Consider the following 12,599-nt stretch of genomic DNA (forward strand, 5'->3'; position numbering starts at 1 on the left):
AAGGGTTGCTGTAATGTTTGATCTATGTATAATGTTCTTATGAGTATATCCTCAAACCTTAAATACTAAACAGTAAAAAGAAGCAAGGGTTCATAACGTTTATCAAGTGCATGAACGTTTCTCCAGCTGGAGAGAGCATGGTATCACAAAGGAGATCCCTACCAGGATGTTCAGGCTGCAGAGCATCACACTACTAATAGTAGCTACGTACCTGGAGTTTCTTATAACCAATTTCTTCTCCTCGGTGGTGTGTGGGTTTTGGGGGTCAAACCGTATGAGATGCTGTGCTGTTGTGTCAGTAACTTCACTGGGTGCAGGCTTGCTTTCTCCACCCGTGACAAACAAAAGCTCCAGAGATACCAGCTGTCCAACCCCTTGAAGAAACAAGCAGGGATTACTGTTTACCATTTGGCTATTAACACTGTTCACATTACTAATTAACAGCAAATGCCAGCAGTGGCCGTTACTGATCATATCTGGTGTTTCCACAAGTTCAGAAGTCCACTGTGTTAATTGTGCAATATTTTCTGGTGTTGTTTGCTCTTCAACATCTATCAATAGAGATGAATTTAACCAGATTTGAATTTCAGGGCTGCAACCACAGCTCACTTCCATCAGCATTGTTTCACTGAAGTGAGCAGGCTGTTTGCAATAGTTCTTGGATGTTTTTAACCAGTATATTAAAATGAAATTAAACAGCAAATGCACTATTAATTTTTTTCCAAAGAAAATACCTGTAATAAAGCAACTGAATAGACTATAAGTGATGCCTAATGTTATAGCACTCACAACCACATTATAGGTCAAGCACTATCATTTATAAGAATCTGAACTGGTTTCTTTCTGGTAATTCAGAGACTGCTTCTCTCTCCTGAATACCCCAATCCAAGATGTACCCCAGATTTTCTTCACACCCCAATGTATTAATGCTGATGTTATTGATATATTGTTATCAATATTGCACTATTATGCAAACTTATTTATACAAAAGCCTAAGAAATGAGTTGCATCTGACCACAGGTGTCCTTTTCTGCTACTTGGTGACACTTGGAGTTTTGGCTACAGCGGGTCAAGAGCTCAGTGCTTTCTGAATCCCCTGCATTTCATGCACTGGGATGGAGTAGTAGTTATGATTGTAGTAACTACAACAATAAAAATGCTTAGCATTTAACAAAATATTTTCTTTTAAAAATACAAATATGGGGAACAAAGTATTTGCTTGATCCAATGACACAAAATCTGACCATCTCTTCAAACCATTCACCACCACTCACATTATTTATCTACAGTCTTAGAAACACGATGACCAAAAGGTGTTAGGAACAAACCTGTGACTGTAACATCCCTGTCTTGGTAATTGTCACAAACAATAGTGTACGTTTGCTGTGAGACTTCAGGAAAGGAAGGGAAAAACACCACCTGAAAGAGAGAGGTGAAAGAGCAATGTGTGCAATGGATTGCTCTCCAGGAAGTAATAAACTTCCATTTGTAAGTGTTCACTGAAGGACAGTCCTGGTGATCATGCCTATGAGCCCAACTCATACTAAACCCATCTCTTTCTCTCCCCCATGTGCCTGACCCTGCTGAAGCTAGCAGGGACCTGGGGAGACAGAAAGGAGGAGGAACATTTCTCCTTTATCCACACATGCCTGACCCACTCCTCAACAGCCAAGGGCTGGGGGCTAGCCATGCTCTCCATATCACGCTTCCTCTCCCTTTACTGATGCTGTAACAAACTGGGGCCCACATCAGAGAGAGCACTGCTGGCAGTTGGTAATGCACACCTACTGTGGGATCACTTCAGGAAAGAGCACAGCAAAATGTGCCTGCTGCCCTACAATTATTTATTTTTATGTTCCCCAAATGTCCTTTTTTTTTTCCCAAGGAAGCTCGGGAAGGGCAAGTTTCTTGGACCTGACGTCCAAGCTGGAGTGAAATAAGGACTCCAGTGTTCTCAAGATTCCTGTTTTTATCTAATGGGATTCTTTACATGTGGAAAATCAGAGTGGTCTCTGAGAGGGCAAGCAGGACTCGGAACTTGCAATGAAAGACCCTCCAGTAAGACTTACAATTATAATTCTTCCAGCATAACTGCACAAAAGGGTTTGAGCATTTTTGTTCTCACAAACCCAAATTCACAAGGTCTACCCAAGATTTTCTAGAATGATCTTGTTCAGCTAATTTTTAGCTAATATTTGATAGTGTACAAAGACTTTCTACAGCAGTTGGTACTAACCTGTAATGTTGTACTCTGCCCTGGAGCTAACTCAAAAGCAGCAGGATGGATCCTAAAAGGCTCTTGTATCACAAAACCAGCACTGGGAACAGCCTAAAGTGTTTAAAAAAAAAGTAATTGATCAAGTTGTTTGGGTTGTTTGTTTTTTTTTAATACAGGGTTACCTATCCAGGCAATCTACTACAATCTCACTATTCACCTGGAATACTGTGACCAGCCTTGGAGCCCTCAACACAAGAAGGACATGGACCTCTTGGAGTGTGTCCAGAGGGCCACAAAAATGATCAAAGGGCTGTAACACCTCTCCTAGGAAGACAGGCTGAGAGACTGGAGAAGACAAGGCTCTGGGGAGACCTTATAGTGGCCTTTCAATCCCTGAAAGGTGCCTATAAGAAAGATGGGGAAGAAGTGTTCCCAAAGGGATGGAGCAATAGGACAAGGGGTGGTGGTTTTGAATTTTAAAAGGGGAGATTTAGGTTGGGTCTTAGGAAAAAGTTCTTCACTCCGAGGGTGGTGGATCACTGGCACAGGCTGCCCAGAGAGGTGGTAGAGGCCCCATCCCTGGAGACATTCAAGGTCAGGCTTGATGGGGCTCTGAGCGACCTGACCTAGTGAAGATGCCCCAACTCCAGTACTGGAGTTGACTGCTGGGGTCCACGGGTGCAGCAAGGCCAGTAAGTGATCTCTTTGATGGGGAGGGGAGGAAATTAGCTCAAGTGATGCTAGAACTGATTGTATTTCTATTTGTTTTAAGGGTAAGGTTAAGTTCAAGCTGGTTGCCCCTTCCCTGCTCTATGCCTGAGTTTACCTCACCACTGAGCAAAACAACTTCTTCCACAGGCAAGCCAGAGCACAAGCAGGAGGAATGGACATCAGGGAGATTGGTCTCAAGGATAAATGTGAATCCCTGAGGGAATGGGACAATACAGATGTCCCCAACAAGCCCTTATGACTTCAGTGCTAATATACCATGACTAGATTAAAGGCCTTTATGTCAGGGCATCTATACCATACCATGTCCAGTATTTCCCTTTTACACACTCACCTTGAAATTAGGATGTGGCCAGGCATTCTTTGGCATTATAAAAAATTTCCCAGTGTTAAATCCCTCATTTCTACACAAAATCATCATTACTTTTATTCCTCCAACAAGGCAAGAACCACAGTCTATAATGTGAGGCACTGCAAAGAGTAACACAAAAAATTAGGCTACACAGAGAAGAAAGACTAGCAGCTGGCAAAGCCAGTTCTTAAATAACTTGTTAAAGAAAACACATATGAACATGCCACAATCCTAAAAAGCCTTAAATTATTTCAATTGGAAAGTTAAATAGTATGAGGTGCATATTCCAACACTCATCTTTCATTGTAATGAGGCTTCTGACTTAAAAGACTCTGTTGACTGAAGACAAAAAGTTAAGGAGACTTTTAAAAAAGCTCAGTATAACAGGAAAGGTGAATTTGCAAAAAATCAAAGCAAGTTTCCACAGAAGTAATCCTGGTTGTTACAGTTGAGGCTAGATATCTGAGGGGTGAATGCTGCAGTTATGTCATATCCATATATAATTAGTCTAACTTTCCATGAATATTAATTAATAGCACAAAATATTTATAAATGTATTGTAATTCCTTAATATTTAGGATTGGTAATTACAGTTTGTTGTTCAGGAATGGACAAGACACAAACCTGTAAAAGCTTCTCCTGCTTATTCCTCTAAAACAGTGGGGGAAAAATAAGCTTCATGCAACAAGCAAAAATAATTAAGGAAATACTTGTCAGGATTATATTTTAATAACTAATAAATCTGTTATAAGTGAAAATGAGACAGATATCAAAACGTAGAAAAAGTACTGCCAAGTTGCTCCACATTTTTTGTGACATAAAATTGGAGAGTGTCCAATTAAAAGTAAAAAAGCAACAAATACAATTAACTTTAGAGAAGTTTAAAAATTGGGCATTACTGACAAGTTAACACTGGAGATGGTCTTTTAGCTTGGATCGGGATCAGAAGAGGTTCTGACACTTGAGTCTCCACTAATATAGAATCTTCATAATCTCCTGGATATTCAGGAATAAACTGGACTGTATACTGGCATGTCATCCCAGGAGCAATCAGTCCTCCCTTTCCTGGAAATTTTCCTTGAAAAAAGAAAGAAAAAAGAAAGAAAGAAAAAAAAGCAGGGAATTAAAACCTTAAAACCTCCCAAAGTTGGCATATGTACTTATGAGCACATCTCCCATTGGAAAGCTGTCTGTAAGTTCTCCCCATTTATCACTTAAGTCAAGCTGATAAAAACAACTGACCACAAAAGGCTTGGCAGTGTGACCTGTGCATGTCCTTACCTTCCACTGAACTCAAAAGAAGAATTTTCCTCTGAAATAATACTTCTCCTAACTACAGAAAACAGAGTGAGGAGAAACCTAGATATGTTACCCACAACACAGTCTACTTGGGTGGATCTACCCTCTTCTAAACTTTCCTCCAACACTTCCACTGAGATACCACAATCTCTCCAGGGAATCTATGCCAGTGCCTGGCTATCCTACTCCAGGAAAGATGTTTTTCTTAAAGTGGATAATAGTGTCATCTACAAAGTTACTGAGGGAGCATTCAATCCCTTCAGCGAGGTCATCGAACAAGACTGGAGCCAGGACTGAGCCCTGGGGGATGCCACTCGTGACCGGCCTCCAGCTGGATTTGGTTCCACTCACCACCACCCTTTGGGCCTGGCCATCCAGCCAGTTTTTAACCCAGCTGAGGGTCCACCTGTCAAGGCCAGTGGCAGCCAGTTCCTCAGTCAGAATGCTGTGAGAAACCGTGTCAAAGGCTTTACTGAAGTCCAAGTAGACACATCAACAGCCTTCCCCTTGTCCATTAAGCGGGTCACCTTGTCATAGAAAGTGATCAGGTTAGTTTGACAGGATCTACCTTTTGTAAACCCATGTTGGCTGAGCCTGATCCCCTGGCCATCATGCACGTGCTGTATGATAGCTCCCAAGATGACCCTCTCCTTACCTTTCCTCTAACTTAATCCTCCTTGCAGCAACTGAAGTATGCTATTACTTGCCCTCTCTTCCTACTGATTTCAATGGATACTCTGTCTGTTCCTAGATAAATTTTGGGTAAGACTCAAACTAGGTGTTCCACAGGCATATTGCAATCTAACTTCACTTTAATGAAGCAATCTAACTTCATTTTAATATTAGTTAGTCTTCCTGAATTCCACATTAGACTGTTTGAATCTGCTTAGGAGTTGCATGTAAATGGTCCTAGAGATGTAAGGCAACCTTCAGTCTCTAAAGAACTGGGAAGATTATTGTCCTAACCAGAGCACTATGGACAGCAGAACCAAACATATGTCCCTAAAAAAATCTTTGTTCAAGCAGATAAATTAGATCTCTTATGTGTTAACATCTTATAGGCAGTAAAAGTAACCCTTACCTGACCCAATGGCAAATGCTGAAGTAGAGGGAGGGATAAGTCTTACATGATGACCTGTTGAAGTGATGTTCTGCAGCTCTATAGTCACCTTCATTTAAAATAAAACAAAACAATCCATCATCATTATAATGTTTGCAGTTCCTCAGCACTCTGCTAGTAGTAGCCAATTTATCATCACACCTGGCATAAAAATCTCAGTTTAGCCAGTGAAGGCTGAATCAGAAACTACCAAACCCAAGCAGAGACTGAAAAGTGTCCCTTTTCGTTTTCACTGGTTACTGTCAGTGGCATGTATGAAAAGGTAAGTTACTTAATATAAAGAAACAGACTTTTGATAAATTGCAGAAAGCCAAAAGATTGAGTAAAATATGTAGATCAATGGCAGGACATTAATGCTGCTCAGTAGTAGAACTAACCCTCTACAAAGAATTAAGTTTTCACCTCATAAACCTGGCCAACCTCATAATCAGAAAACAAAACAGCAGGTGGATTGGCAAGAAAAACAGGAACAAATGAGGTATCTCTGAAAGATAAAAAAAAAAAAGGAGATGTTATTTTGCTGCCCAGTTCTTTAAAACCTCACAAAATGAGAAACTGAAAAATGTAGTCTTTGGCAAAAAAAAAAAAAAAGAGGGGAAAAAAAAGAAGTAATATAGACATACTTTGTTTTCTAAGAGACCACACAGACATTAAGCTCAAAAACTCTACCTGTGCATCCACAGCAATGCTATTGTGGAGCACTCTCTGTGCTCCAGCTCAGAATCAAGAAACTATATACTACATACCCTTCATTATCTTCTGCTTTTCTTCTGGCTATGGTTTGTTCCACCTTTTCTTGAGAAATGACCAGAGATTTGCCTCCATGGAGAGTATTTAGTGGGAAAAAACGAGGGTTCTTCAAATAATTCTGTCTTTTCTCAAGTTTGGCCAGGTAAGCACACTCACTTTCTCCCTCTGCTTTGCCTTTCCATGCTAGCTTCTTCAAGGCATTAGTTTCCTTTGAGAAACAAAGAGACCATGGTGCAAAATTAAACACAGTAACTTTAGAGATTATGAGAAAGGCATCTATATATGTCACATTAAAGTTATACAGCATGGGAAATTCATATAGAAATGATTCAATGAAATGTAATCATGCTGAATAGATTGATGTAGATGTGGCTTGAGAGACTATTAATATAACTTTAATATATGAATTTTAATGTTTTTAAGAATAGATTTGTTTGGGATTTTAGTAGAATATGGTTGTAACTGTGTGAGCTGCTTTGTGAGACTATTTCTCTTACCAGATCAGATAAAATAAGTACTGTAGCCAAACCACCAATGCATTGATCTTCCCCCTTTGTTACAGGAACAGCAACAGGCCCTACATTGTATAAATGTACCTTACTTGTCTTTTTAATCTGGTGGCTTGAGTCTGGAGTTGAAGGCAGAGTTAATAAAGACACATTTGGCAGACTACCAGGTGGTTTTTGGAGGTGTGCAATCTCTGCAGGCATCGGGCCCCGCGGGCCTGAAGAAACACGCTGTTTAAAACTAAATGTCTCTTTGATGTAGCCAGGTTCTGACTTTCCTGCAATTCAAAGAAAAAATGAATTCTATAAGGAAAAAAAAAAAAACAACCCATGAATTGTAAGTATTTACTCTAAGCATTGTTTTATGAATTTATTTTAGTCTTGTTGAAGGTAAAAATACACTTTAAATCCTCTAGAATTGAATTGACATTTATAATTTACTTCACCCAAAGAAAGCTTAGCACTTTAATTAAGCTTTTCCAAACAGTAATCAAACAAGCTACATACAAAGAAAGTTATATTACTCTCAGAAAGCTGTGTTGATCTTACAAGTGATTGGGACTTAGTATGTCCTGTTCAGTTTACCAAAAGAACTATATGATGGACTTATGACAGTCAGAAAACTGACATAAACAGGACATACTATCTAATCCTATGTTCCTATAGTTAAGACAGAAAAATGGCCACTTCAGAAGAAGCTCTTTTGGCTTTGTTTGGAATAACAATGCAAAAAACCTGACCCTGAAGCTTGGAACTTACAACTAAGTTGGTTACTCTGAAATGTTTGTTTTGACTTGACTGAAAAATGCCATTTTAATGATACTAAAAATGTTTCACCTTGGTTCATATGTGAGTCAAAGAAGTAAAGAAGTCTTGAGATTATTCAAAAGGGTTTTCTTACTGATATTCATTTGTGAATTAAATTGATGTATGTCCAGAACTGGAAGATTTTAAACCCAAAATAAAACACATTATTTCACTGAAATAGTTTGTACTCAGATCTCTGATGCTTCAATTCTTACAGAGTGTACTAAGAAGTCTAAATTACTCTCTGCTTTAAGAGTTACCTTTTGGTGCTCTAGTAACAGGTAATTTATCAGTGATGTAATCATCAGGGCAGGTTAAATGATTTTTTCTGAGAAGTTCATTATCTACAACCCACCGAAAAGAGGATGGCACTGCAATGGGAAAACAACAGCAACAACAACAACAAAACAATTTAAAAAATGTAAATTTGAGCCCCTTACACTGTGTTATCTTGAAGACTCCAGAGTAATGTTTCCTGTATAGTTCATTACTGTCAGGTGATATTTTTGGATAAAGTCTGGTAGTTTAATCCCAAAACATAGACATCCATCTCCACAATTCTAAATTCAGTTCAAACCCAGCTATGGAGCCATAAGAGAAACATTTTCTCTCTGTCTGTTGCAGCTATATATCAGGTTATGTATGCTTGTAATAAAGGTGGGTGGTAAGCCATTGACTGCAGATGTAATACCTGGAAAATGACCTGTTTGTTTAATTTCTTTCAGTGCTAAACAGGTATTATTCTGCTTGAATGTCTGCATAAAATCTAGCCAACTTGCTCTATGGATGTAAAACCAAACCAGCAGCTCACTGAGTCCAGTGTCAGTCTGTCATGGTGTAACCCCAGCTGGCAACCGAGCCCCACGCAGTTGCTTGCTCACTCCCCTCCGGTGGGATGGGGGAGAGATTGGAAGTGTGAAAGGGAGAAAACTTATGGGTTGAGATGAAGCCACTTTCACAGGTAAAGCAACAGCTGCATGTGCACAAGCGGAGCAAATGCAGGAATTCATCCCCCACTTCCGATCACAGGCAGGTGTTCAGCCATCCCCAGGAAAGCAGGTGACTTAAGAAGACAAACACCATCACCCTGAACATCCCCCCTTTCCTTCTTCCCCAGCTTTACATGCTGAGCATGACATCATACAGCATGGGATAGCCCTTTGGTCACTGGGGTCAGCTGTGTCCTGGCTGTGTCCCCTCCCAGCTCCTTGTGCACCTCCAGCCTACTCACTGGTGGGTGAGGAGCAGAGCAGGTCTTGGCTCTGTGTAAACACTGCTCAGCAGGAAAGAAAACATCCCTGTGTCATCAATGCTGCTCTCAGCACAAATCCAAACCAGCTCTGTACCAGCTACTATGAAGAAAATGAACTCTATCCCAGCCAAAACGAGCACACAGTCCTACCAGTGATTTAGACAAACATTGCATTGGTCTCCAGGTACCATAAGCACATACTGGGGAGAGACACTATTTCCAGAATCCTTACCTGGTAGCAATCCCATTTTGTGGAAATCTTCCCTCACATCTGCCTTCAGCATGTTTAGAGCCCTTTCTTCTTCAGCTTTTGCTTGATGCTGGGCCTGAATGATGTTCTCTTCTGCTAGATCAGCTTCTGTCAGTCGGCACTTATACTCATTAAGAAGCTGTTATGGACATGGGTGAATGCAGAGAAATGAGTCTGATTTGAGCTGTCACAAATTATTAGATATCTCCTTGCAGATAAAGGTTTTCCATTTGCCTTTGAGAGGTAAATAAAGATAGCCTGAGAAAATAGTGTTACTTTACAAGCATAAACTGGCCATCATTTCTATCAGTTAACTTGTGCTGGGTAAGAAGCACAACCCAAGAAAAACATGTGAAAGATGAGAAGACTCTCAGGACAGAAGAAATGTCACCCTTCTACCTTCTGTGGGACAGCAGCAACAGCACTGTGTTTTGCCTAGGAGCATAGGATTAAATTTAAAGTGAACATTCCTAGTTACAAGAGAGTTTTCTAAAACTCCAGAGTATCCCAATAGTGATACTACACCCATCTTTAGGATCACTCTGCCCAGTGTGGGAAGTGCTTTACAAGCTCCTCAAAGAGGGATCAGTGTTAAATTAGGACAAGGGAAACAGCTTTACACTGAAGGAGGGCAGATTTGCATCAGGTATTAGGAAGAAATTCTGCCCTATGACGGTGGTGAGGCACTGGGACAGGTTGCCCAGAGAGTTTGTGGGTAATCTTAAGAGTATCTGTAGCATAACTGAACTTTCTCTAGAACTTTTATGTAACAAAGTTTTAACTTTTGGCTCATTAATAGGATTAAATAACTCCATTTAATTTTTTTATAGAAAGGGAAGCTAAAATCAGTTGCTTTCTCCTGTCCTCTTATTCTGGGAACCCTCCACTGTCACTGGAATCCAGGATACGATTCCATTCCATTCCAAAGTTGCTGCCTGAAATGGATCAGATGGATTTTGCCCTAGAAGTGCCTGTTGTGGTGCATTTTTGGTTTTTCCCTTTTTCTGACCACAGAATCATAGAATTATAGAATCACTTAGGTTGGAAGAGACCTTTAAGATCATAGAGTCCAACCACAGCTTAACCCTCTCTAGTCCACCTACAGACCATGTCCTCAATGCACCTCTAGATCATTTCTTCTGTATCTAATGATACAGAGAGCCTTAGGTGACTAGTCCACCTGTAACATACACGTTACAGACATGTACTGTCAGTTGAAATTAACCATATCCACACAGAAGTACTCCCATTTACTACTCAGAACATACTGTGTCCACCAATATATTGATAAATGACTCAAAAGAAACACAAAATGTCAGATTTTCCACGCCTGATAACCTTTGAAGAAGGCATGATGACACAAAATGGAAAAAAATGCCTGTTTGTTGGTCAAGTCATCCAGCCTCTGCTTTGTACACTGTCAACAGCAATGATTAATCCAAGTATTTTGCATTTCTACTACTGATTTCCTCAAAGACACCCAAAGTGTTGCAAACACTAACGGATTATGTGTCATTACACACCACTAAATTTAGCATATGTAATATTTGCAGCATCTGGTTTCAAAATGCAGCACATGAGAATACTTTACCACAAGATAGGAAGTCTAGTACACTGCTCAGCAGTTACAAGGGGAAGTTGTCAGCCAGTAGAACAGGCATTTAATGGGCTGCTGGGTTTACTCTGGGTCTCAAAAGCTGTCCAGAGCTGAGAACATCATGAAGGAGCATGTGGTGATTATTAATGTATATGAAAGGGTCTGTGGGAAACTCCACTTAAGCAAACTACCATTAAAATCCCAGTTCCAGGATCAGCTCCTTTTTATTTTATAGAAGATCTAAAAATTACAAAGCAGTAATGAAAGCTGAACAGAGCTCTAAACTCTGATTTGGTTTCCACTTGTACCTTCTGTAGCTCTTCTGTAAAAGCCTCATGATAAACATCGTCTCCTCCTTGGGACTCAATACAATTTGTCTCCATATCCACTGCTGTAACATCACCAGTGTGCAGGTCCTCAAAGGTGCCAGCCAGCAAGCGGGAGATGTCCTGGGGACAGAGAATGAGGATGGTTGTGGTTACAGCCTGAGATAGGACCGGAGGGCATGTGCAAACAACTGGAATGAATGAGTGGGAAGAGGAAAAGGGAGGAAAATGGATAGGGAAGGGACTCGGGATAGACCCTGAAAAGGGACACTCTGCATGTGTGAACATGAGCGTTGAGGTGTGGCAGTGTGTATGTGTGTACACAAGGTTGTGCGTACACCCTGACGTGTCTGCACTGCCTGGTTGTATGTATAGGTGACAGTGAGAGACACGGTTCTCTGCATGCAGACAGTGCATGCATGTGCCATGGTTTATGCAGGGGTGTGTGCATACAGGGCGATGTGAGTGGCATGTGTGTGAGGGAGAGCGATACCAGCACTGTGCAAGGTGTGTGGGTGTGTGCGCATGTGTGTGTCTGTGTGCTGGGCTGTGTGGACACATGTGTGAATGTACGTGTGAGGCTGTGTGCTGGGGATGTGAGTGGAGGTGTGTGCGGTGTGTGTAGGGGTGTGTGCCGGGGCTGTGAGGGGTGTGTGTAAGGCTGTGTACAGTGGAGGTGTGTAGGAGTGTGTGCGGGTTGTGTAAGGCTGTGCACAGGGAGTGTGAGGGGGGTGTGTAGGAGTGTGTGCAGGGTGTGTAAGGCTGTGTGCCTGGGGTGTGGGGTGTGTTTAGAGGTGTGTGCAGGGTGCATAAGGCTGTATACAGAGGGTGTGAGTAGGAGTGTGTGCAGGGTGCATAAGGCTGTATACAGAGGGTGTGAGTAGGAGTATGTGCAGGGTGTGTAAGGCTGTGTGCTGGGGTGTGGGGTGTGTTTAGAGGTGTGTGCAGGGTGCATAAGGCTGTATACAGAGGGTGTGAGTAGGAGCGTGTGCAGGGTGTGTAAGGCTGTGTGCAGGATGTGTGAGGGGTGTGTGTAGAGGGGTGTGCAGGGGGTGTAGGGCTGTGTGCGAATGGGTAAGGCTGTGTGCAATGTAGTGCGTACCCGTGCGGCCCAGCCCCGTGAGTTACCTGCCTGTCGGGGTAGAGGCTGCGCTCAGCCATGGTAAACCCGGCGCTGGGGTCGACCCGGCCGACCCGGTCGCCTCAGCCTCCCGCCGCCCCCTAGGCTTCCCGCCGCGCCTCGGCCGCGCCGCCGTTGCTGAGCGACCGTGTGGGCGGAAGGGCCAGGCCGCCGGGGGAGGAGGGAGCCAGCCCGGAGGCGGAGTGCAGGCAGCCGGGGCTGAGCTGCGTCCGGTGCCACCTCGGAGCGGGATAACGGGAGCAGGACCCCCGC

The 12,599-nt window shown here is 42.1% G+C and overlaps 1 protein-coding gene across 1 annotated transcript in view; it reads right to left on the minus strand.

Annotated features, from left to right (window-relative positions):
• DLEC1 (DLEC1 cilia and flagella associated protein) overlaps nucleotides 1-12,367 on the minus strand; it is a gene marked incomplete at its 5' end in the record, with an annotated part of 43,026 nt that extends 30,659 nt beyond the window's left edge. The window contains 13 exons of the mRNA XM_084280577.1: nucleotides 212-374; nucleotides 1,329-1,419; nucleotides 2,237-2,329; nucleotides 3,282-3,418; nucleotides 4,203-4,376; nucleotides 5,680-5,767; nucleotides 6,121-6,202; nucleotides 6,465-6,676; nucleotides 7,065-7,252; nucleotides 8,042-8,152; nucleotides 9,266-9,422; nucleotides 11,189-11,329; nucleotides 12,335-12,367. Coding sequence (XP_084136703.1) covers nucleotides 212-374; nucleotides 1,329-1,419; nucleotides 2,237-2,329; nucleotides 3,282-3,418; nucleotides 4,203-4,376; nucleotides 5,680-5,767; nucleotides 6,121-6,202; nucleotides 6,465-6,676; nucleotides 7,065-7,252; nucleotides 8,042-8,152; nucleotides 9,266-9,422; nucleotides 11,189-11,329; nucleotides 12,335-12,367 — 1,670 coding nt within the window. The remainder of the gene's footprint in view (nucleotides 1-211; nucleotides 375-1,328; nucleotides 1,420-2,236; nucleotides 2,330-3,281; nucleotides 3,419-4,202; nucleotides 4,377-5,679; nucleotides 5,768-6,120; nucleotides 6,203-6,464; nucleotides 6,677-7,064; nucleotides 7,253-8,041; nucleotides 8,153-9,265; nucleotides 9,423-11,188; nucleotides 11,330-12,334) is intronic.
• Nucleotides 12,368-12,599: the final 232 nt, after the last annotated feature.

The sequence above is a fragment of the Gallinula chloropus genome (assembly GCF_964237585.1).
Source record: "Gallinula chloropus genome assembly, chromosome: 2".
Classification (NCBI taxonomy): domain Eukaryota; kingdom Metazoa; phylum Chordata; class Aves; order Gruiformes; family Rallidae; genus Gallinula; species Gallinula chloropus.